Consider the following 26,890-nt stretch of genomic DNA (forward strand, 5'->3'; position numbering starts at 1 on the left):
CAGATGGTTACATTGCAGTACTAGTGTCAGATTGCAATTTCGTTGTAATTAGTGTGAATATGTGTACTTAGTTATTAAATGTTAAAAATTAAAGGCTACTATGGTGTGATAATTTATATATATTTTATTTTTAAATAATTTTAAAGAAAGATTTTTGTTTGTGGCGTATCTAAGGGTCTTACTCACCGGAATATTATTTTGACGGGCTGCGTAAATTGTTGCAGAATTTACCAAATTTCATAGAAAAGTCAATTTTTAACAATAGATATTTTTTTAAGTACCAAACTTGATAATGTGCTCAATTCAATCTGTAGAATGTAGATATTCTAAAATAAACAAGAATATTGGCATTTATGCATTTTTCTGTTTTCTAATGGATTTTAGGACTATAATATAAGAGATTAATCGATTTAAAATATTATAAAAATGGCGCCCACAAGGGGGGGGGGGCTGACAGAGCTCTAGCCTGGGGGCTAGAGCTCAGGGGGGCTCGGCGTGGCGAGTCGTCCAGATAAGTAAGATAAACACAAATCACAAATGTTAACATTTTAAAATATGTGGTTGTGCGATGCAGTTTTTAACTATTCTATGTCAATACTCAATAACTCCATAATTCAAATGGATAAATTAATAAATACAAAAAAATGCTAAAAACATTCTAAATTATAAATACCCTTAATTTTGTGAGCAACACATTGCTTTTAATATTAAGTGCACTCTGCGGGCACAGGGTTGGGAAACCCTATTCCACCTTATATAAAACAATGGCAGGCCTTTGAAGCGACCGACTGAGATACTAGAAAACATTACATATCGCAAATTAGTAAGTTCAATGAGTGCATGGACAGAAATACAGGCTCTCTGAAGAGTGGCAGACGTTAATCTGTTAAGCTTCCATGAATATCATTAATCACTAAATTGAAGAAAAGAGCTTTAAAGAAATTTAGGACTATGTAATATCAGATTAGTCAAAAATGGTCGTATTAATTTATTCGATCACTAATAAAGTCATAATGTTATGTAATATAATCATATGGTGATGGCAAGACAAAAAAATTGGTTGAAAAGGAAGACAACAGAATTATAAAAATAAAATCACAGAACTAATCACTGAAAAGGTGGAACCAGTAAAGCATCAATCCACTCAACAGTCAACGGTTCGGGCTGGTGTGTGACTGAAACTCATCCAGGGAAGGTTGCGGGACTAAACGATGTGCTTCGAGTTATGAATCTCGGTACACTCGCAAAATGGGAACTCTTCAAGCTTCGTGTAAGCATCGTATAAGCACTTTTGAAATGCCAATATCAGATTCGATTCAGACACGCACTATATTTGCATGGCAGCCAGGACACTCGTCGTAAGTTCATATAAACAGAGGATACAATTTACGTCCTCACTTGCATTTTCTTGAAACTGTCCTTCGGCAGCCTCTGAGCCGAGGATACAAATAATTTTAGAAGGCGCCGCGCCGCATATAATATAAAAAAGAAAGCCATACGGGATGAGGCTCGCATGAAAATTAAGGAGCGGTGCGCTCGCTCTGAGGGTCGTCACGATCGCGCTCAACCTGTGGGGAAGGTGAGGGCCGGATTGACAGATTCTGAACCACAGAATCGACAGCGGTGTCACCGGAATCTCCCGATTTCGGCAGGGAAAAGTCCATTCCACTCGGGCGCATCGAAATGTCGGCTGATTTTGACAGATTCAAGGAGACGTATTCATCTGGACCACCCATCCTCGTGGGGGATCCTGAACCGTCAGCTGCAAAGTCGGCCCTGCCGGCCTTTTTTGTCAGCTCCAGCATCTGGTTCAAGAATGATTCGCCCGATTTCGGGGCAGACATACCAAAGTCGGAGGCGTAGTCCGAGAGCTTCGGGGTCTTGGGAACGGCAGAGACAGACACGTCCGGCCGCTTGGTCACACTCAGCTCCGGGGGAAAAGAGAAGTCCGGGGCCTTAGATACCGAGATGTCGGACGGTGGGAAATCCTCAGCGGACCTCATGAGATCTCCGGAGCTCACGGAAGGGATCCCCGGCGCCGGCTTCAGCAGTCCCAGGGCATCCTGCATCTTGAGGAGCGACGGCGACAGGTACATATTGTTGGCGTCTAGAATGCTCTGCGACATGGGATCGGGGATCCCGAGTAGGGACCCGGCGCTGGGAAACTTACCGCTCTGAAAGAGGGCATTAGCTATCTCTGCCGAACTGAGCATAAGACCGGGAGACGCAAGGCTCGCCGCTAGGGCGGATGCGCTACCAGAAGTCCTCTCGGATGATCCGGCCGCGGCGGCAAGCAAGTCGGGGAAGACATCAGCTAACGCAGCAGGGTCGGGGACACCGGCGAGTGCGGCGGCTAGCCCCGCTGACATCCCCGGGGGTAGGCCGGACGGTAGGTCGTAGCCGAGCCCCGCAGGCATGTCCGGCACCCTGGGATCACCCCTCCCGCCCGCCTTGCCAGAACCGGGTGGAATGGGAATGTTGAGGTGTGTCTGCGGTTCGAACTTAGTGGAGTAAGGGGCAGGGCGGGGAGCGACCACCGGGAGGCGGTCGGGCTGCGACTTGGGCAGGGGCAGCGGTTGGGAGACGGCAAGCAGAGCGTCCAGGTCCATCTTGTCATCACCGTCGGCCGAGCACCCCAGTGCGTCCCTTATGAAACTCCACAGCAGTCCGTCGCTCTGCTCCCGGGGGAATTTGGCGGCCAGCGTGCACTTAAGCTTGTCCAAGTACGTCACATCCGGCCGGTATCGGTGGAGGAAGTCAACGGCCCCGGTGTCCACCCCGGAGGAGTAGTACTCGACACTCTCAGTAATCCGGTCCATAGCGTGCGGGGAGAGGCGGGTGTCATGCACCACGGCATACTGCATCAGCAGGGGGCGAGGGTACTCAGTGGGGCGTTGCTCAGGCGGGGGGCTCGCCCAGAAGCATGTCAGCGATGATTCCAACACTGGACTCTCGGGGTTGTAGGGTGCTGAAAGTTACACATAATTCATTAATTAACTGTGGCTACATTAGAATTAATAAATATTATTAAAAAGGTATGATTTTTTTAACATAAACATAAACGCATAAAAAAGATGCCTGATTATGATTATGATTTCAAAGTAAAGAAAAAAGTATATACAAAGAGAAATAGGGAAGTTTAACATTGTTTAATAAATTTTTGTTAATTTTTTTCATAGTTTTAACCTTTAACACTACATTACAAGCATTAAAAATATCTTTGACTTATTAACTGAAATCTATTTCTGTAAGATAATCTGAAAAATGTTGACCTGCATTTATCGCATTTAGCGCCATTAACCCGGCCGGCGCCGATGTCACACACCTTGTACAAATCGGCCAAATTCGCAATGCGCATGTGTATAAATCGATGCCACCGCGTCCATATTTATCATACGGGACTGATTTTTTCACGTAAATTTGGCCTGATTTGTCCTTCTCCTGCCACCTATGACATATTTTAAAAGCATTGGTTCTAAATATAAAATAATCACCAAAGTTTCGAACCAATTCGTACGGCCAAGTTTTGCCGGTCGACAGAAATCAGTTTGAACTGCGCGCCGCGTCTGCGCAGTATACGACAGACTTTCAACCGAGCGGGCCATTGCGCGGGATTGTATTTATCGCATACAAGTTGAATATTTACCGCAATCGTTGATAAATACTTTTTTTGCTGTCTGGTGTACTTATCACATTAAAACTGGCATGATTAACTATTGAACGTATGATTTTATTTTATCGCGATTTTTAAAATACTTTTTGTACTGTCTACCGTGTCCCATTTTAGTGAATGTGAAAATTAATACTGATATCAATAACTATGGTGTGTGAGTTTAATGGTTTCTGTGATTTGGCGTTTCTTAATACTGTAGTTAAACATTTTAAAAACATTTCATAGTTTTATAGTGCGTAAATATGGAGGAAGAAAATGTGCGTACTAATGAGGAATTGGACTCAGATTATGACATGTCGGAAGAGGAATTGGAACAACATGAGACTGATCATGATGTTGACGATACGGACTCTGACGAGCCAATTGAATTTTTGCGGTCATGGAGAACTGGTCCGTATATTCCAATAGTTCACGAATTCAATGATTGTCGATCTGGCGTGACATCGAACGACTTGGACGAATCCTCTCCCGAATGTCTTTTCTTTGAACATTTTTTGAATAAAAATATAATGTCGGAAATAGTGAACCAAACGAATACATTTTTTAACCATTCGTACAGTGCGGGAGACCTCGGACCGAAATCGCGGTCACACAATTGGACAGACACGTCAGTGCCGGAGTTGTATACATTTTTTGCCGTATCAATGCTGATGACTCGAAATAAGCACACGTCGATAGAGGAACATTGGAGTACCGATCCTTACCTGCATGCAGACATTTTTGGGAAAATAATGGCTAGAAATCGATACCAGCTTATTTTACAAATGCTTCATTTTTCTGATCCTAGTGTGACCGCCTCAAATGATAGACTAGCTAAAATAAGATTACTGTTAGAACACACAAGAACAATTTTTAGGGAAACGATGATACCGTATCAGAATCTTTGCATAGATGAGAGCATAATCGTGTTTAAGGGTAGATTAATTTTTAAACAATTCATTCCTTCCAAAAGACATCGATTTGGAATAAAAATGTTTGTGATGTGTGACGTAATGACAGGATATATTATTGACTTTATAATTTATTGTGGGGAAGGGACTGACATACAAGACAATGAAAATCTCGGTATTTCCGGTGCGGTAGTGACAACGCTAATGAAAGACTATATCGGGAAAGGTCACACCTTATGGTGTGATAACTGGTATTCGAGTCCGGCGCTCTTTAAATACCTTCACTCTCACAAAACGAATGCTTGCGGTACAGTGAGAAAAAATCGTAAAGATATGCCAGAGTTCAGCAAACTGAAAAAGGGAGATACCGAGGCTAAGTACAATAGTCCACTTTTGGCTCTGAAATGGCACGATAGGAGGGATGTTCACATGCTATCCACCCTCCACGATGCATCATTTGGACCAACGGGAAAAGTGAACTATAGAACTGGCGAAAACATTGAAAAACCAAAATGTGTTATAGATTATAACAAAAATATGGGTACGGTAGATAAGTCCGACATGATGCTTAGCAACTTGTCGTGTATGAGAAAATCGATCAAGTGGTATAAAAAGGTCGCATTCCACATGATCGACTTATATTTATTAAATGCTTTTTATTTATATAAATTTATTAAATCTGACAAAAAAACATTGGGCGATTTTCAACTCTGTGTAATAAAACAACTAGTGGACAAATATTGTGTGAGAATTTCAAATGCACCCCTGCCTAAGCCGACAGCGTCAACTAGCGATAATCCCGTACGATTATTGCCCAAAAGTGCAACGGGACATTTGCCAGAATACATTTTACCGACACAAAATACCGATAAGCCTAGAAGAAGATGTTTCGTATGCGGGAATTCTAAAAAAAATCCGAAAAAAACAAAACTCTCTCGCTATATGTGCCCAACGTGTGATGTTGCGTTATGTCTGTCACCTTGCTTTAAAATATATCACACATCTAAAGAATTTTAAAATAGGTTTATTATTGTATTTGTTTTTTTTTTTAAATATGTGAGTTCGTGTTAATTTATCAATAATATTCAATAAGTGAAGTGTTTGTGTAGTTTAAATATATTAAAAGGGTCCCCTTTATATTTGTTTACGACTCAACCCGAAGACATTAATATGTGATTTATCGATATGCACTTGAAAATTAGTAACGCTCGATTCGTGGGAACGTATGCACAAGTGTCGAAATATTACACACCGCGCAGAGCTCTAACTAGTTGCTACAAAATGGCGACTTGCGGTAAGTTCTTTCAAATTTGGATAGCATTCGTTTGTTCGAGTGTTTCTGATATTATAACTGATTTATTACGGTTTTTTAGTGTGTCGAAATTATCTTAATGGCTTTGGGTTCTCGACTGGAGCTGTGACATATTTTTTATTGCTTTTTTTAGTATAGAACAAAGACGATAATGAAATTCATGCGTAGTTATGGTGCGTCATACGATTTTTGAGGCAGGTGCCGGGTTAAAAACAAATTAAATTGCTGTTTTGGAACAGAAATATGACTTTCTGTATTCATTAATATAGGTGCAAATTTTATTGATTGATTTGAATTAAACTATTTCCCATTTTAACTTTGGTTTTAATTCTCGTCTAAAGTTACTAAACTAAATTAACACATTTGGTTTATGAAATTTGTCTTTGGATGCTGGCCGAAAAAAAGCCTCACAAGTATGCACACCATGGTAGGGTACATGTTATTTTATTTTGATATTTTTCCATTGTTGATCAAGTGCCATAAATATAGTTGTCCACGGATCATAAAGAAAATATTTTTAAATATGCCAATTATTTTGATTCAAGTTACGTAACAGGTCATCATATTTTGAAATATTTAAATTATTTTCGTAAGAAACCTGTTTTATTTGTATATTGAGTGAAAAAACTTATTATTTAACATCATTTAAATCAATACTTTTTCGACAGATCTCATTGAATAATACAAAACAAAAACTCCAAAAAAGTAGGTACCTGATTTTGCATGCTCCAGCACAGTGTGCGGTTTCATAAAAATGTACATAACTACAAAAAATTAAAATGAATGGATAATGAAGTGGATTTAAAAACATTTTTCTGCCACAATTCTTTCTCTGGAAAATTCTTCAGCATGAAAAAATATATTTTTGATAATGATTATATTGTTATAAAACAATCTTGGACATCGGTGGTATATAAAATAAAACATCTATTGTAAAACAAAGATCACACGACTTTATTAAACAAAAGGCAATGCATTAATTAAGTAATTTTTTAAACGCCTAATGTAGAGATAATTGGATTAAATCCGTCAACTATCTTAGTTTCGAATCGCTTAAAACCTTACAACAGACTATACTATAATAATTATAAACATCCATGCGCAGGTTAGGTAGTACATAGTAAAACAGGATTAAGCATCCCGAAATTATCTATGTCACAAGTTTTAAACTTTTTTAACTTAGTGTGTGAAAATGTTACTTTTCATCAGATTTCAAGAATACTTGGGGACCCCCCATGGGTCTCGACCCGAGGGTTACGAATCCGCAATTTATGGGACTGAAATTATCTGTGAGAATAGTGAATTCCGTTAGTGATTTGCGCATCACTCACAGCAAATGATCCCAATGCAGGGCGCATAGGTGAGGTCGCTAGGACCGCGCTTTCTGATCTGGTACTCGAGCTGGCTGTCGCAGTCCCGGAGGCTGGGCATGGCTGCGTTGACAGGGTGCGAATGGTACCACCCGACAGGCGCCAGCCCCATGCGCTCCATGGCCGCAGAGATTCGCGCCTCTGCCAGGACGGCCGGTCTACTGTCGCCCTTGCAAGTCAGACAGGGGAAGGCGTGCGTCACGGCCAGATCTGAAAAACCATTTTTAGTCTGAAGCGGTCCACATTACGTTACTATTATAACAAAGACCGCAGAGGAATATTGCTAAATAAAATAGGACAAATTAGTTCTCTAACAAAATAAAAATAAAAGGTAAGATGAAATAAAATAGGACAAATTAGTTCTCTAACAAAATAATAATAAAAGGTAAGATGCACAGTAAAGATAATACATTAATTATTTATGTAGATAATTTGACATGCACAGTTTTTCGTATTTTTTTAACACAAAAAGGTGATTTTTAATGTAAAATTCCAGATTTGATTTGTAATTGTTTGTAAATCACGAAACACTAATAATTTAAATGAAATCGGCCATTCAGAGTCAGATGATCTGTATGTATTAACTTATTTAACTGATATAATATTATAGTGTCATCAGAATGTGAAACCTGATGACAAATATTTGAAAGAAACATTTCTCAATTGGAGAAGCCAATGAATATGAATCCCGGGATTAGTAAACATAATCCTGAAACTTTCAGGATTGATTTTTTTATGATTCACAATCAATCAATATATATCGTTGGTGTTTTGTAAAAAGGGCGAATCAACCATTTTGGCCAGATTGAGATTTTAATGAAAAAACAATATGTAACTCACTAGCTTTGTCGGGTAAAAACGGCGAATTTGTATATCCACAGGAAAGTATTTAAGGATAATCGTAATGGCGAATATCCACTTAGTGTTACGGATAAAAAGCGAATGTTACATATTAGGCCTTTTAAAATATTATAATATAAAGCCCATTATAAAGACAGTATTAGACTTTCTTACAGGTAATTAATAAATAAATGTCAAAAGTTCAAAATCCTCCTCCTGTAAAATAGCATTTTGGTTAATTCGCCCTTTTTACAAAACACTGACGATATGCAAAATCATTATGTTAGTGACGTGTGTGTACATGTCACAGGGGGAATTCGCCTAATGCTGATGGATAATAAATAACCATTTTTTGCTGCCATACGCAATCATAACAATATCAGAAAAATAATAAATCTGTTTAACCAGTTAATGAACACCGACGTGATGGCACCCGAAGGTCATCTGACCGCCAGTGCCAAGGACGTGCAGACACGCACTTGATTCTACTTGATCTCCATTGCTGGACGATGACCTCTCCAAGCTCCATCCACTCTTCTCGCTCCCTAGTTCCTTGCTGCCAGTTTCTCTTACATTAAGAGTCCATGTTTCCATTCATACATTAGTGATAAGTACATACATTTTTTTAATTAAGTTAGGGTTTAAATTTTGGTTGCAAAAAAAAAGAGATCTTGAAGCAGAGGTGGGAATCAAAAGGTAATAGATGATAAGTGTTGGCAAAATATGTAGCATAAGCTCTTCACTTTCTTTACAAACATATCTTCACTTAAGTCACTTTAGTGGGACGCAGTCAACTTACAACCATGGAAAAGATGAATAAAACTAATGTTGAAAAATATTGAAAAGCTACAATAGGATAATATTATAAGGATAGCAGAGAGAGAGAGAGAACTCACTGTGTGTGTTGACATCCCAAGAGCCGGCCAAATAGCCGCACACCTCTGATGTGGTCAGGTGGCAATGCAGGTCCAACACCAGGCAGGCGTTCGTTCCTATGGAGACCAGGAACGGCTGCACTTTTCCAAGCGACGAAAATGACACCGCTTCCACTAGAGTGTTGGCATCACTGGAAAAACCAAACTCTACATGCTCACCCATTCATAATTACAATTTCATTTAACATTTAATCAGATATGCGTGCCCTTCACACAGACGAGTCATCTTCCTGATGGTGATCTGTACAAATGCATAATCTCTGGATAAAAACAGAAAAGTTGTAGACAGCTAATTTTAGAATAAGCATTTTTCTTTCTTTTATCACTAGAATACTGTTATATCGTCATTCCATCGTCGAACGTTCCATTCTCCAATCGCTACCCACTGGTGAGTGAATTACTTCATGATATAGTTAAGTCTCCGGTAAATGTGCAAATTTAAATAGCGTATGCTTCATATTTTTGCAATTCGTGGGTCAGGATGTGTAGTCAGGTAAGTCACAAAACAGCAAAAATGAGGTATGAATGCCAATATACTAAAAAAAAAATCTTTGGTTGTGTGTAGTCAGGTAAGTCATCCGACTCACCATTGGCGATGCATTTTCAGTCAAAACATGTTTTTTTTATTTTACGGGGTGTGTACACAGTTAAGTCACATGAGTAGTCAGATAAGTCAACATGTTGTATCATTTACCTTACTACTCATAGTTGACATTAGTGTTGCCTTCAGACGTCATACCTACTCAGTGTTGATTTTCATGAATCGTACATATTATTTTTTAAGATATTTTGAGGAATTTGATTTATTTAAATCTAACAACACGTACACAATATCTAAACAAATAACCTTGCTGCTAGGTTCAACCACACATTCCAATAACTTGTAACTAAGTATGTTGAGGATTCAGATGATAGCGTAAAAATCCTGATTTTAATATTCAAGAATTATTGGTCTAATTTACCACCAGATGATAGTGACATTGAAGAATCACACCCTTCGTGCTCAAATAATGCTTCCACGATTACATATCACAATGATGTTTTAACCTGTAACCCTCGTCCTCGGTTCAGAAGAAATAATCACCAAAAACGTAACTTAAAGGATGATACAAAAGCCTTCAAAAATGATAAAAAAGTTGCACCAAATACTGGCAAAAGTTACACAACCAGTATAATGAAAGTTATGAATACGAAATAAAGTCATATCAGACAAAGCGAACCAGGAAAACAACATTTTCACCAAGTAACAGTTCAATATTACTTGACTGTTGAACTGTTACGGAAACCAATTTGTAAAGGTTGTACACTGAAATCATTAGGTGAAAGACACAATTTTTTTGAACATGTTTTGAAAAAAAAACGTGTGACTACTTCCGGTATACTTATTCAAGAAGATGCTAGAGGAAAAAATATCCCTAAAAATAAACATAGCGAAGAAGATAGGCAAATACCAAAGACACATAATATACTCTCAATCCCATCATATGAGAGTCGTTGCTCTAGAAGGCACTCTGTCGGAAAATACTTACCGCCACATTTGACAATAACTGAGATGTATTCTCAATAGCTCTAATCCCATCAATATTCATTTATACGCAGTAATATTCCATGGCATGAACTTAACATTCAAACGACAACATATGGATACTTGCCAAAAATGCGATAAACTCGATATACAAATTAAGAATTCCACCAACGATGAGGAAAGAAATAAAAATTGTGAGGAATTGAAAGAGCACATGAAGAATCTGACTTTGCATATTCAGCTAGAATTGTGATAAAGAGTACTTGCAAGATTCCTCTTGCCAAATTGTAACATTTGACATGCAGCAATGGCTGCCCACACCACTTGTTGAAAGTTCCCTGGCCTTTTACAAACGACAGCTATGTACGTTAAATTTGACAGTGCATGATTGTGATAATAACCAGGGATATTGCTATGTATGGCATGAGGCTCTTGCTAATAGAGAAGCTAATGAGCTAACGATATCGCTTCATGCCTGTTCAAATACCCGAGTGGATACATGATAATATTAAGCATACACAAGCAGCTGATACATGAGCGGGTCAAAACAAAAATAGTTATGTAGCTGTAAATGTGCATGATAGCAGTGAAACATTCTGAGACTTTAAACAAAATTTATCACAACTTTTTAGTCCCTGGCCACACATAATACAGAGTGCGATAGTGACCATCGCATAATTGAGAAGAAAAAAAAGACATTTGGTGAAACGATCGAACATCCTCATGATTGGGCCAAATTAATGTGCGAGGCTGCAAATAAACATCCTATTAAAGTCACTGAAATGACTCGTGCAGATTTTTTACTAGGATCGATTAAAAGGACCATTGCAACTCAACAGAAAAATAGATACAGATGGGAATAAGTTTGCTTAGAGAGATTTTAAGTGGCTTCAATTCAACAAACATGAACCGGGAATAGTGAAATTTAAAAGAACTCTCGACGAGACAACTGCATTTTAACAAATTTCATATATAAGTCGAGACAAGATTTGATAGACTTACTTCCATACATTTCACCGTATTATAGAGAATTTAATGAGTTACTTGAGACATCTGAGACAGTCAGGGATATTTAACCTGATATCATTGAAGAAATCCATACTGAAGTTTAATGATAACGATGAAACTTTATAATATTCACGTTTGTGTGCCTTTTCACTACTTAAATAACATTAAAGTAAAAAAAAAGTTATAAAAATGCTAATTTTAAATTTATATATTTTGTTCAATAACCAATAAGATTTATGTATAAAATGTGTGTTTTATTGCTAATATTAGTCGGATTTACTATGGAAAAATAATAATATTACTTTGTACGTAGTAAGGCAAGTCAATCATTTTTTGTGCAAATCAAGATAAGTCAATTCCGTTTTTTTTTATACAAATTAAGTTTTAATGAAACAAAATAGTTAGAATACTTCTAGGACAGATAATTGAAAGCCAATTACATGTACTTTGATTAGTTACTCATAAAATAACATAACTATAATTAGGGCAATGTGGAGAATTTTTTGAACTTTGTTTTTGCTATATCTCAAAATGACAATTTGTGACTTATCTGACTTCACATCCCGACCCACGAATTGATTTGACATCCATGCCCACTGAACTGCGAAGGAAATATGTCGAAAAAGAAACTAGACAACTTTTCAGGCTACAAGGTGTAGCCATCTGTCTCCGCAAGTTCGGCTACATAAATCGAATTAAAGTAAACAAACAATGTCATCATGAGTTTGACTTAATTCAAATTGCCGAGCAAATTCACTCTAGTTATAGTACCTATCAGAGATTTACATTAATATAGGTTTGGAGTCCATTAAACTTATGCGAGTTCAGAAAATCGTCAAACCCTTTGCCTGCTCAGTGTAGTCTTGGGAAGAACCAATTTAGTGAATGTACTTTCCAGTAATTTTTCAAGGCTAAAAGTGTCAAGGTATATCTAAAAGTAAGCACTGCAACATAAAATAACTATGAATTAATTTATAAAACTACTGCTGCTTAAAGCCTTAAGGCCATGCATTAGTTGAGGCACGGTCTAAAAAGATCGTCGCTAGGCGATGCGCGGATTGCGGGTGGCGGGTGAAAATGACGCCTGTCAAACGAAATATTAATTGTCATATAAATCCAACATACGTCCATTTTATGTTCTGTTTATTGTTCTATTAGTAACAATAATAATATATTCATTGACATGTTTTCTTTTTAAAGTAAATGAGTAACGTTTTTAGTCATCTTTACACGATTTTAGAATTAATTGACCCGTCGCCATCACGCAGCAAAGTGACGTGTTCCTGGGTCAACTTTCTCTCAGTGAATGGCAGCGAGTCCAAAATTTCGTCGCCCGTACAGTTGAAAATTATTTGGCGTTTCACTGATGCGTCACCTTAAGGGTAAGCTCTACAGAATTGCCCTTGAGAATTGAAAATATGATTTTTTTATATGTGGTCCGGAATTGTTGGTCTACTAGCAATATACAAAGGTCGCCGACAATGCTTGTGTCAAATGTAAATGGTCTCTAAATTAAATTTAAATCATAAACACGGTCGACGTGAAGACAGAATGGGGTGACCAAAAAATAATATCTTCTAATATAGGTAGGTACGTAAATGTTACTAAATTCAATTTGTTAATCAACTGTTTGGGATAAAGTATTGCAACCAATATGATGGTGACATTTTCAATTATGTGGTTGCCACAATATAAACTTAATAATATATTAATAACTTTTTAACCTGAAATTGTCCGAGAATTAAACATACGAAGGATGTTGAAATGCATATCTACCTACATTTTTATTTCATGTGCTATCCAAAAAACATTAATAATGAATAGTGTTTATTTGTAATGTTTAGGACCTACGTATTAAAAATAATAGGTATTGTTTAATTCTAATGCATATTTTTTAAAACGTAGAATTTAGTGTCTGCCTATTATAAAAAGAAAGTGACTTTTTATTGACTGCGCAACTTCACTTTTATACTAGTGAAACAAGTGGTAGGTAGAACCATTATTGCATGTAAAGACAATGGGCGAAATAATTTATATCATGAGTGCCTAAAAATAATTATTAACATACAGTCACTAGATACATTATTTTTTTATTAGACCATCCGACTGGCGGGCGACGCCAGGGCTGTCGACGCAATTAATTATACTGTACTTTTTAAATTTTATTTATAATATATTTTATTCAAGTTTTGTGCATCTAATGCCGGGTCCACACTGGCAACATGTCGCGCGACAACCTCGATAAATTTTATGATAATTATCATACTTATCGTAAAATTTAACGAGGTTGCCGGCGACATGTTGCCAATGTGGACCCTGCATAATATCCACTGTGGTTCACGTAGTGGAATGGACCTGTTGTTTCTGGGGTCAACTAATTCAAGAAGTAAACACCCATGATAGAATTTTTCTAGTTTTAGTTGCATTATATTCCAAAACTCATTTTGGATTTTATAAATGGAAATTTCTTGGTGTACATAGTAAACAAACCTACGAATAAAAAAAGACAGGAAGGAACATACTGATTCATCGCCATAAAAACTGGCAACCAAATTCGCCATTTTGGAAAGCGATGACTTTGCGAAAACAAATATCGTGTGGTCTGCACGTGTGCGGTAAACTTAAATAGGTAATTTTGTGTATTTTATGTTTGTGTATCATGCATTGTTGGCCATATTTTCCGGTCTTTCTTGATTGCCGTGACACAATATGTTCCTTCCAGTCTTTTTTATTCATAGAAAAAAACAGTATGTTGTATTAGTTATATAACGTATTATGAATCTGTAATAAAATAATACACAATTAAAATATTTTCAAATTGAAAAAAACACATTTTCATAGCTTTGAGCCGTGCTCACTCATGAATGTCGAATATTCTTCATTTAGGTAAGTATATACAAATTTTGATGTTATCTTGAAAATTAAACAGGTATCTGACCTTTTCACTATATTATACATGTACCTACATGCAAATGTATTGTTTTCAAATAATTGATATGGATTATATATCATCGTATTATTTTCTCGAAATCATAAACATACTATAATAGTATTTGAGTATCAACCTACGCTCAATTTGAATTAGGTAATAATAATACTATGACGAAATTAACATTTTAAAAATATTAATGGATATAATATTTTGACAGCCCTGTTTTCTGATCGGCGGACACGTGCAGTTGTTTATCAAATAATAATGTGTAAGACTGCCGACAATGCCAATAATATATATATTTTTTAAATAAAATCTCCGATGATTAGTGGTTTTTGCGAAAATATCGATTTAAATTAACGTCCTAACGACGCCGATGTCCTTTTGATACTAGATTATATTTCAATCTCCTCCTCTTGAGCCCCCTCTTAAGTCAAGTGTATCAATGCTATACTGACTTGAGTTGAAACTCTAAAATATTTTGGCTTCAAACATTACGATTGAAACGCTAAAACATAAATTCTGACATAAATTTTGAGGACATCTCCCATGGTTTTTTATATTTATTCCATAAATTCAGTTTTTGGTTTTGCAATGGCCTAATGTTCCTTCTTTCAAGTTAAAATATAAAAGCTGTGCTCATTGGTTTTATTCTAACTCTTATATGTTTTGCATACGGTTTACAATGTGATAAATATTGAGTGATATATAATTACAGTGACACTGATATTAAAGAGAGAAGAGATTAGAAAGAAATATAACTCACTGCTGACAGAGTCGGTTGGGTACGGTGTTGTGTTTGACGACCACTCGCTGGGGCGGAGGAGCGGCCGACTGTTCTGTTTCATTTTCAGTTTCGTCTGCAAAATAATTTTTTATTGGACAACACGATCAAATGCAGCGCGCATAAGAGAGATGTAACATGGCTGTTCTATTTATGCAATCGCTTATACGTTACAGGTAGGGTGAAAGACAGATAGATAAATCAAGAAAAATATTTATGTTGTAATTTTGTATTTATACTCAAACAAGTAATAATGCTTTCATAAAGAGAAGTAATCTAAATTAAAGTATACATAATTATAATATGAATATTCAGTAAACTCCTGATTATCTGTGTGCAGATTAACCGGTTTGCGGACTATCCATGCATGAATTTAATTTTTTTTAAATCGCTCGCATTTGTAAACCAGAAAGGAGCATGGATGGATAGAAGGATCTTTGAAGATTAGTTCAAAACTAGATGGGTTCCGGAATTGAGATTTTTTTTGAAAAGAAGGGGTCGCTACAGAGAGCAGTGCTGTTATTAGATAATGCTCCTTCTCATCCAAATGGAAGCATATTGAAAATGGACGACGGCCATATGGTTGCAAATTTTTTACCAGCTAAAGTTACATCTTTAATTCAACCCATGGATCTAATGAGTTTTCTCATTAATGAAACGACATTACTGTAATGGCTTTCTTAAAAGCCTTTGAAACAAAGATGATGATTTGATTAAATTCTGGAAAAAAATTACAATACTGGATAGTGGATGCGATACATGGAGTAACTCAATCTTGATACAGATTAAAGTAAATAAGACTTATTCAATCGTGGAGAAAAATCCTACCAAATGTAGAAAGTGATTTTTTGCATTCTATCGAGCCTGAGACAAGTGAAATAGTATTTGAAATATTATATGAGCTAATGGCAAATTTACATAGCTTTGAAAATGTTGATAGAAAAAATATTGAGGAGTGGTTAGAATATGATTCATGTGATCCAGGTTTTCAAATAATGAGTGACGCGGGTGTTATTTCCAATCTCATTCAACCAGAAGAGAAAGAGAATGAGGCTGAAAGTGAAAGATAAATACATATTTTAAAATACACACAATTTAAAAAAATTTTACTTCTCTCTACTTTCGAACATTCAACATTCGCACACATTTTCAGGAACCAATTATGTGCGAAAGTCGAGGTCCTCCTGTAAATCATATTGCTAAGAAACAGGCACTCAAAGATTTTGTGTGACAAAGAAAAGTAACATTTTTTTATTGAACTTTTTTGTTTTTAAAGATATAACGGTGAAACTTTGATCATAGAATATACTTTGTGGTGTTATCTTTATATTATTTTGTACAAATAACTAAGTGGCTTGGCTCCCTTGACATCTACGGCGACGAAATCAAATAAAATATATTATGAAATAGGCACCATTGTGCAGCGACACATTAAGAAAGCTAGTAGGCGTCAATTTGTCAATTACCGTGATCATTCTGTCCCATTCCATTGCCCCAGTACAAATCTTGTTCAACAAAGTATTCAAATGCATTAGCGTCAGTATACGCATACTGGGGATGGATTAAAACCCGAGGTAAGTTTATTACATTGTTCAATTAATCTTACATTTCAAAATACTGATATTTATACTGAAAAGGCTTTTTAACATATAAAATTACCCTCAATACTCAGTAATAAAAATCATATTAATGTAAGCAGCTCGGTATATAATGTATAATATGATAAAGTACGTAGGTATATTTAATAATTAATGGCCCCACCAACTAAAAATTCATAGTAAAAACTGAAACACTGAAAAAAAAACTGTAAATAACTATTTATTCAATATGGCGAAGGGTAGCATGTTACTTGGCTACCACAAAAGGGGGTCGCGATCAGTGCTTCATATGATCGAGTGCCGACAACTCAATAATTTAAGTGGATTTATTTAAGAATATAAAAAATGCTAAAAAGAAACAGAATACGAGGGTGGGTCAATAAGTCCTTAGAAAAGCCGACAGGTGGCGCGACTAGTACTGCAAGCGGTTTGTTTTCATGCAGCGGCACTACCGATTCAGTATGCTGCGAAGTTTCAATGAGATTGGTCGGGTTGTTGTGTGTTTCTCGTACATTTAAAAAAAAATTTGCTTGTGGAAAATGGAAAAATGGAAAATGGAGAAAATTGAGTTTAGAGTTGTTATTAAACATTTTAATATAAAAGGGTTAACAGCAAAGGAAATAAAAAATGAGTTGGATTTAGTTCACGGCATATCTGCTCCTTCACTTGCAACTATTTATAACTGGTTAAATGAATTTAAACGTGGTCGTACATCAACAAAGGATGAACCACGCTCAGGACGTCCTGTAGAGGTGACTACACCAGAAATGATCAATAAAATCCACGATATGGTGTTAAGTGACCGAAGATTAAAGTTGAGTGAGATAATTGAGGTTACAGGGATCTCAAAAGGTAGCGTCATTTCTATTTTGCATGACAAATTGGGCATGAAAAATATTTCTGCAAGATGGGTGCCGCGTTTGCTCACAGTCGACAATAAACGCAGTAGGGTGGTGGCCTCTAAAGCCCTGTTGTCGCTCATGCAACGCAATCCGGATGAATTTTTTCGTCGCTTTGTGACTGTAGATGAAACATGGATACACCACTATACTCCCGAGACGAAAGAACAGTCAAAGCAGTGGATTGCGAAGGCAAACCATGTCCAAAGAAGGCGAAAATCGTAAAATCAGCTGGTAAGGTTATGGCTACTGTATTTTGGGATGCACGTGAAATTATTTTCGTTGACTATTTGGAAAAAGGAAAAACAATAACAGGGGATTATTATGCATCTTTATTGGACCAGCTAAAAAACAAAATTGAAGAAAAACGGCCTCATTTAAACAGGAAAAAAATCCTCTTTCATCAGGACAATGCCCGTGTTCACACATGTTTACGATCAATGGCTAAAATTGAAGAATTGAAGTTCGAATTGGTCGACCACCCACCGTATTCGCCAGATTTAGCCCCCAGTGACTTTTTCCTTTTCCCAAACTTAAAAAAATGGCTAAGTGGACAACGTTTTTTTTCAAATGAAGAAGTCATCGATCGGACAAATGCTTATTTTGAGGACCTTCCGAAAACTTATTTTTCTGACGGTTTAAAAAAAATTGAGAAACGTCTAACCAAGTGTATTGAGCTCCAAGAAAATTATGTTGAGAAATAAAAAAAAAATACAAAAATAAGACCTGTTTTAATGCTTTTTTCTAAGGAATTATTGACCCACCCTCGTACCTACCCTCAACTATACAATACCTTGCGGAACCCTGAGGTTCCGCAGAATACCTTTTGGGATTGTAGAGTCCTGCCAAAGATCTTGGCCTTGGGGCACATTTCAGGATGTGGGGGGCATGGTTACAATAATTCATTCTAAAAAAAAAACCTTCGATGATTACCTCCAACCAGCAGATGCCCAAATGGTAATTTTCTTTTTTTAAATGATTGAATGTCACGGCAATGAGAGCAATTCAGGAGATTGAGAGAAGCATACCGTCAGTGGGCGTGGAGTCCCGCTGGAGCTGCAGGCGGCGGAGCCACGCGGCCTTGTAGGCGTCGAGCTTCTTGCCGCGGTATTTGACAGAGGCCCAGCCGCAGCCGGACTTTTTGTCAGGGTTGATGATACGCTTGCAGTGGATGGCCCACGCCGATGGAGAGCAGAACACCGTCTCTGTCTCATGTGACTTTATTTTGCCATCAGCCTGCAGGTCGCCCACAAATCTCTGTCCCTGAACACCGACACAAACGCGATCGTTTAAATCTTATTTCTCACCTGCCATCATACATACTTCAATTAGTAATAATCTGTGTAACGAGAGCAGCGAATATGCCTAATTCTCTTTTCGCACAGTGAATACGTTCCAGGTACCTACCACCTTGTAAAAATAAAACATAAAAAAGATACGGTGGAGAAAAATTTAGGTTGCCCAATCTTGACTCCGTTGGTGCCCTCTATATCTGGGTTGAGGCCAGTACCGATATATCTTTTTTGAAAATTATTTTTGGTGTTCACATATTTTTGGGTCTTTTTACTGGTTCTCCGCCACCGGCCGCTGTCATCTGTCAGTGAGCGCAGTGTTGCCAACCGAACTATAATTATAGTACATTTTGGTTCGTACTATTCGAAAAGTTACATTTTCGTCCGCGTACTATTAAAAAAGTATAGTACGTCAAAAATACCACAATTAAAAAAATGCTGTCGGTACTTTATGAAAACAGTCTATTTAATTGTGCGAATATTTCCCATTGCTTATTTCATTGCTTTTAAAAGTTATCTAGGTATATTGCGATGTTTAAAGTTCCGTAAAATGTTCGTACTTCAATCAGAGCAAATCGTAATAACGTGAAGCGAGAGACGGTGTATAATATAAATAATATAAGATCTCAGTGTGCGATATTAGTCTATGGACGTGGTTTTGCGTTGTATACCTACTCTAAAAAACTAACGTGACAGTTAGCCGGCTCGCACATCACAACTCGCCTTGTGTGCCTGACGGCCATAAATCAAAACTTCCGAGACCGCCGGCGAATGTTGCATGTTACAACCTCGCACATCTGCCTAGCGACATCGACATTCCCGCGTAATCTCCCGAAACGTCAAAATATACTCTAGTTAGACGACGCCATTGCGCAAATATGTCATCAGACGCGGAAACAGCGATTATTATGTATTGGTACCGGAGACATTTTCTTTCGTCTACCATTTTTATTGTGTTGATTGTATGAATAAACGTCAAACGCGGTGACCAGCGATGAGCGAGCAATGACAGTGTAGACAGAGACAGAAATGGCCGATTGTGCGGATGTGCGCATGTGCGGAGTCGACATTTTTCGATATCGACATGCAGGCTCTAACAAACGCAATTCGTCGCATGCAGGAGCGTCGCAGTTGCATCGGCCAATCTGCGAAGCTCCATTTGATAACGTTTGTTTCTTGGTTTACGATGACGTCACATCGACGAATTCGTCGTAAGACGCATGCGGCGAGTTCTAATGTGCGAGCCCTCTTAATGACGGCGGCCGGTGTTAGCATTTTTCGGTCGTAAGAGGTGTTATAATTAAGCAGGGCATCGGAATTTCTCGAATTCTCCGTTATGTTTATGTGACAAACAAAAAACTTTCATTTTCTACACGTCCTATAATTTTTGCCGAAATACTATAATGGCTTGGACCGCGTGCTATAATTCGATGACAAAAAGATAGCTAAAATTCAAAATGGCGACTGACAGATTACGATGACGGAGAACCAGTAAAAAGCACCATTTTTTTTATGCAGGTGAAAACAAAAAGATCAGTGTAAAAAAATCCACACAAAAAGGGGTGTACCGTCATTTTCAATTTAATCTTTCCAAATGAACAGTCGAGCAACGTGTCGTGAAAATACTAGAAAGGCCCCCGACCAATCGGAGTGATGCCTACATTTACAATGCAAGGCCCAATGACAGTATAATATGTCACTCTCGACGGGACTACAGATTCGCCACTCACCAGATACTCGATCGTCATGGCGGCCTCTCCGGGTTGAAGTATTTTGGCATCCAGCAGCATTTGCAAAGTCACACTCCGCCCGGGTGTGCTAGCCTTGTTTCCCGCGTGGATGTCCGATTCCTGAAAGCGGTCTATGATTTTAAAAAAATTATCAAACGTCACCCGTCCGGTCGAACGCGAGGGATAGATGACCGGTTTTACGGGAACGGGAACGTACCTCGTCACTGAACTCGTCGTGACTGGCCGCCTCTTCTTCTTCGTTGTGGGGCACCGTAGATTCGGGCGAAGGCCTTTCCCGCGGCGGCCCGGCCGCCGGATTCATCGCGATGTCCTCCATGGAACCGGTCGATATCGCGACCGGCTCTCGACGCGGGTCAATTTCGATGCTGTTCATGAGTTTAAAAAATTGGACGCATCGCAAACACTATTTACGTTTATGTGACAATTCGAGAAATATTAGTACTTAAGAGATTATCGCTTCAAGATAATTCAAATATGGTTAACAAACACAGTATCCCATACAATATCATAATATTTACTGTTACTACTATTGCCAGTTAATTAGTACTTTATACACTAACGATGATTATATCGAAAACAACATTGACTGACATTTAAAACTGATGCCACCATAGACCATAAACAAAAACAAGCCGGTCGAGCCGGTGAGTTAATGCTGCCAGTCTTAAAAAGATTAAATCCAAAACAAGACATTAAAATACAATAAAATACGTTAACACGTGCACATCATTGTCAATACTAATATATTTTAGAAACCTTAGAAAAAATGGTCAATAGGCAACCTCATGTTATTTATTTGAATCATGACAATGAACCACTCCGTTTGCCCAACATTTTTTCAAAATGTTTGTAGCATTATTCTAAATGTACCTAGGCACTGTCATTTTTCCCAATTTCTCCAAAGAGCATTGTCTATGACAATTTTGACATTTGCAACGACCATAGACATGACATATATATGCAAACGAAAGACGTGAGGGGAAAGATTTGTTCTTCTCGTCCTTAATTTTGAATACTAATTATAATATTTTATAAAATTAGACCTACAATATGATTACCGAAAATATCATCAAGCTTGCCGCTGACTTGGAAAAACAGGAACTGGAGGTGTGCATACTTTTCATTACGCTCTTAAATGTAATACAAAGGATGTTAGTAAACACCAAAAACATTTGCATCGCAACTAATGATTCCTACTTAAAATACCTATACATTTTTTTTTCTTCTAGGCAGTGAAAGGTGTTGCTTCAGCTCAGCTTTATTCGCAATTATTGGCTATATACCTTTATCAGAATGACCTGTGAGTATTTCTTCTTTGTTGGTTAACGGTTTTTTTAAATAATATTCTATGAAACATGATTATGTGAATGCATTTATATAAAACCTAGACAACACCTACTAAAACTAGAGTCAGTAAACATTCTTCGGATAGGTACCATTATCACTGTTTTTTCATAGTTGTGTCATGTGCCATGTGTATGGTGTAGGTACAAAACAACGTCAAATCATGTTCATAGGTTACCTACCTATATATTTTCGCAGATTTAAACTACGTTTGATTTATTGACCTAAAGCCGCGTTGACACTGTCCAAGTACGATCCAAGTAGACTTGGATAGGAATAATTAGTATGAGGATGTCTCATCCAAGTGACAGCTTCATACTATGTATTCCTATCCAAGTTAACTTGGATGGCACTCGTATGTGACATCTTCATACTAATTATTCCTATCCAAGCTACTTGGACTGCGTCCTACTCATCCAAGTTAACTTGGATAGGAATAAATAGTATGGAGCTGTCACTTGGATAGGAATAAATAGTATGAAGCTGTCACTTGGATGAGACATCTTCATACTAATTATTCCTATCCAAGTCTACTTGGATCGTACTTGGACCGTGTCAACGCGGCTTAATAGTCTAATACCTTGTATATTACCTTAATTTTAGGTGATATTCTTATTGTTGCAGCCTTTATAAGTAGGTACTTGTCAAAAATAGTTTGGTTTAAATAAGTATTTCCCAAACAGTGATATAAGATCAGGTAATTGTGCCGCAGATGCTGTCACGAGCTTATATAATTTTTTTTTTTACGAAAACAGTTTATTCTGTGTAAACATTTATAGTAGATACCTTTTTCTGTCGGCGCATAGGCTTTTCGATCCAATTTAAAATTCGAAATTTTCATACATTTTGATGCATCATTATCACAAACTAAGATTATATTAGGTAATATTAGGTTGGGGTAGGTTAGGTTAGGTTTGGTTTGGTCTAAAAATAAAGTAATACAATTTCATGACGGCATCTGCGGCACATTTACCTAAGATCAAATTATTATATTTAGGGATAAAAGATGAAAAATTATGTAAATATGTATGTTTTCTTGTGGAGTGCTTTTTCATATCATCAGTATTCTGCGGATTACAGCTTGGGAAATACTGATTAGATTGATTCAAGATAATTAGCAGATGATGTAATTATCTTTGTATTATTATTTGTAAAATTGGATCAGAAATAGTTGTTGTATTATTAGTGAAATATGATTGTTCTATTAGTAATTTGGTATATTTAACATGTACCTACATAGTTAAGCTAACAATAGTATTCCTTTCGCTCTGAGTGTGGTTCCTGATTCAATCGAAATGTTCTCTCACATTAAAATTGAAGTGATATCATTATCTTCGTCTACTGACTAAAATGGACTTAACTTACAAAATTCAATTATTGTCCTAAAAGCAACTATTCCTGAAACCGATGAGCATGATTAATTACAGATGCAGCGCAAAACATTTGTGGAAGCGCATACCGAAAAGTGTAGAGACCTCGAATCCGGAACTGGCAGCCATCTGGGCCGTTGCTCAGAAAATGTGGAAGAGAGATCTAGCGGCCACTTACCAAACGCTGGCGGCGCCAGCTTGGAGTGAAGCCGTCGCGGACATCATGCGCTCCATCGAAGGTTTTCCTCCTTTTATATTGCCCCTAAAACTTTGAAGTCGACCGTCTTCACGTTTGATACTATGTATTTCCATTGATTTTTCAATACCTGCTATCAAATATATCAACAGTTAGTTACCGCAGTGGTTTTCAAAAATTTTCATTTTGCAGCAGCCAATATCAACTTTCTTCCCATATTATTTTTATGAAAAGTCATTAGATACCTCGTTCTACAGTATTTCACCATTTTAAAAGGATACTCTCAAATATTTTTTTAAATTCTAATAATGTACACATACACGGATTGTTAGCACTGTAATCTGTCGACTCCGCATAATAAACTCTGAAAAGTTGTATTTTTCGCATTCCTTCCATAATTTGCCACCCCCAAGCGACAGATTACTTCCTTGCTGCATGAGACGTCACTCCAGCTACCCTCATCTATCTCAGATATTGAATCCATATGTATTTATCAATATTACCTTCCTAAATGTATTTTAGATACTAGTCGCAAAGGTGAGATGCTTTTCAAAAACAATTTTATATAATCAGAGGAAGCACCAAAAAAATGAGATCTATCTTTGTGATCGTGTGTCAGCGTGTAATATTCACATTGTCAGGAATTATTAAATTTTTCAACCCCTTTGTAGCCCTTACGTATTGATCGCAGCACCCCAGAGCGCCACGACACACATTTCGAATAGCACTTTGGTAATCAACCTTTCGAAAATTACTTTCCATTCCCCCTGTGTTATCCTTCTTATTGTTTCAAAGTGTGACCCTCTTCTGAGCGAGTGCCGCATTCTATTTTCCCTTTCAAAAGGAGATGTGCACCAAAAAACCTCCAATAGGTATTTTTCTTCACCAGTATTGCTTTTGTATATTTTTCCAGTATTCAGATTATTTTTATTTATATAGTGTACTTAAGAGTGTGTACACTGCGGACTCTCATAGTCCAATGTGTAAAGCACCGGCTTCTCATAGCTGGAGTTCTGGATTCGATTCCCAGTGAGGTTGCATTACATCTGAGAATGTGATTTTCTCAAGCGTTAATGTTTCACTACTGTAATAGAGTCTTGCTGTCTCAGTTTGTTATCTTGTGGTCCATGGCCGGAAATCGATTGATCGAGTCTCCACCTTGTGTTCACCAAGCCTGTGGGAGTGTCCAGCATGACAGATTTTTAGTATCAATTTACAAGTTATTTTCCAAGTGGTGGAATATGTTTTATTTTCATAGAAATAATGTGTACATAATTATATACTGGTTGATTATTTATATACCTGGCACTTTCGAGGAACACTTGAGGAACAAACGACACTGTAGCAGTAGGAAACATCAAAGTATTGTCATCATCATTGGCATACAACCTAATGTGGGCCTTGGCCACCTCCAGGTAACGTCTCCACTCCTCTCTGTCCGCCGCAAGCTCCGTCCACTGCATTAGCCTCAGGGATACTATGTTTATTTCTACAGTCCAACCACCGCTGTCCAGGTCTTCCGTCCCTACTATTCCCTTCTGATCTGTTGAAGTGGAACATCTTTGGCGGTTGGATGTTTTCCATCGTTAGGGCATAACCTGACAACGTGGGGATCATTGTACAATGCGTACAGTTTGTGATTGCACCTTCCTTGTCATGTGCAACCTTCCTCGAATACGGCTATGAAGACCCTTCTTAGTTTCTGCCTTTTCAAGATGTCTAATTTCCTTTCATCTTTTTTTGTTAGGACCCAGCATTCTGACCCATGGATCAATATGAGCCTGATGAGGGTTTTGTATAATTTTATTTTGGTTTTCATTTAGAGGAGTCTTGATCTGAAGTGTCTCTGTAAACCGTAGTAGGATTTGTTTGCTAATGTAATTCTTCTACAAACTTTTGGATGATGTCGTTTTGTGGGGTAATAAATGTGTCCAGATGTTATATTATGAACTCATCGACTTTCACAAATTAATAGTCATCGATCATGACTATCAAAATATTATAAAAAATTTAAAAACAATCTTTCAAGTGCCGTAACTGCTCCATATCTATTATATTATGTTGATAAAGATGGTGCTTAGTAAAGACATACCGCCCCATCTACAACTTGTACCTTTGTTAAATTATTCTTAGTATTACGATGAAAAAAAAGAATTCATGAAAATGATTGTGCTGTGTACCCGCCTGCAAAAATATTCAGATGTATTGTACATTCCATATTTTTACATTGTTTTCACAGAAAAGGTGCGCGAGAGAGCGATTGCTCTGATCGCCCAGGCATACAGTTCGCTGTCGGTGGAGACGATGGCGGCCATGACAGGTCTGTCGGCGGAGCGGGCACGCCAGCTATGCCGCACCAAAAACTGGCCTGTGGACGCCGCCTCCATGGTCGCCCCCGCCAAGCCCCCGCCCCCGCCGTCTCCCCTCACCTCTAGTGAAGATCAACTCTATAAGCTAACCGAATTTGTCTCATTTTTAGAAAATTAAATTTTTTTCACCAAATAATTGTTTCAATTTTTATTAAACATTTTATTGTAACACTCAAAAATTGGATTTGTGTATGTTTATTATATTATAATTTAAAATAAATGGAGTAAGTTACGATTGACTGGTGTAGTGACAAATTTAAATAAATAGGCATAATATAATGATGACCACTAATAAAACCTACAGATGCAAAAACCGCAGACTTTCAAGACCCATTTCTGAAACGCAAATGTCTGATGAATCAAGCAAAATATGATTCTTTTTATAGCTGTTGACCAGTTGCATCTAGATCAGTCCTGGGCAAACTTTTTGGATGAAGAGCATTTAGAGCATTAGGAATATTAAATGAATGGCAGGCAGCAAGTAAAATACTATTTTTAGACATACATTGTTAATTATTATCATGAAAAAGGAATTTTAACATAAAAAAATAAATGATTCTCTAAGCGACAAATCCCACCAAAGGAAGTGGAATGGGGCACTCGTGCGTTAAGCAGCGCACTCTCGCCATACACCACACATCCCGCGTAACACTTCTTTGTCTATAATATTTTTGTTAGCATAGGCGCAGATGGCGGAAGGAGCGGTATTATTTAATTTCCTTTGTCGGCTTGTATTCACCGTTCGCTATTCATAGAGGAGTAATGCAATATTTTATTACCTATCTGAATTATTATTTCTTTG

At 37.4% G+C, this 26,890-nt stretch overlaps 2 protein-coding genes across 2 annotated transcripts; one reads left to right on the forward strand and one right to left on the reverse strand.

The window, feature by feature from the left end:
- Positions 1–689: 689 nt before the first annotated feature.
- On the reverse strand, positions 690–21,428 carry LOC147065858 (uncharacterized). The gene is made up of 7 exons (XM_085955283.1): positions 21,006–21,428; positions 20,789–20,908; positions 18,795–19,029; positions 15,252–15,345; positions 8,982–9,151; positions 7,207–7,455; positions 690–2,968 (listed from the first exon to the last, which is right to left on the reverse strand). Exons 1-7 carry the CDS (start codon positions 21,180–21,182, stop codon positions 1,521–1,523), a joined length of 2,493 nt encoding a protein of 830 aa, XP_085811409.1. The 5' UTR covers positions 21,183–21,428; the 3' UTR covers positions 690–1,520.
- A 322-nt stretch (positions 21,429–21,750) lies between these two features.
- On the forward strand, positions 21,751–26,612 carry CSN8 (COP9 signalosome subunit 8). Its single transcript, XM_085955284.1, has 4 exons — positions 21,751–21,916; positions 22,039–22,109; positions 23,581–23,762; positions 25,959–26,612. Exons 1-4 carry the CDS (start codon positions 21,860–21,862, stop codon positions 26,204–26,206), a joined length of 558 nt encoding a protein of 185 aa, XP_085811410.1. The 5' UTR covers positions 21,751–21,859; the 3' UTR covers positions 26,207–26,612.
- The last annotated feature ends 278 nt before the right edge of the window (positions 26,613–26,890 follow it).

Source organism: Rhyacophila brunnea, unplaced genomic scaffold, assembly GCF_057557595.1.
Source record: "Rhyacophila brunnea isolate RB1 unplaced genomic scaffold, BYU_Rbru_1.0 scaffold_5, whole genome shotgun sequence".
Lineage (NCBI taxonomy): Eukaryota > Metazoa > Arthropoda > Insecta > Trichoptera > Rhyacophilidae > Rhyacophila > Rhyacophila brunnea.

What these genes read in the sequence shown, in the direction of transcription:
- CSN8 (XM_085955284.1), top strand. Translation starts at nt 21,860, where the DNA reads ATGATTACCGAAAATATCATCAAGCTTGCCGCTGACTTGGAAAAACAG. An exon ending in TGGAAAAACAGGAACTGGAG is followed by an intron (nt 21,917 to 22,038) that starts GTGTGCATACTT and finishes TTTTTCTTCTAG; the next exon opens with GCAGTGAAAGGTGTTGCTTC. An exon ending in TACCTTTATCAGAATGACCT is followed by an intron (nt 22,110 to 23,580) that starts GTGAGTATTTCT and finishes GATTAATTACAG; the next exon opens with ATGCAGCGCAAAACATTTGT.
- LOC147065858 (XM_085955283.1), bottom strand. Translation starts at nt 21,182, where the DNA reads ATGAACAGCATCGAAATTGACCCGCGTCGAGAGCCGGTCGCGATATCG. An exon ending in ACGACGAGTTCAGTGACGAG is followed by an intron (nt 20,909 to 21,005) that starts GTACGTTCCCGT and finishes GACCGCTTTCAG; the next exon opens with GAATCGGACATCCACGCGGG. An exon ending in CCATGACGATCGAGTATCTG is followed by an intron (nt 19,030 to 20,788) that starts GTGAGTGGCGAA and finishes GTCGGTGTTCAG; the next exon opens with GGACAGAGATTTGTGGGCGA.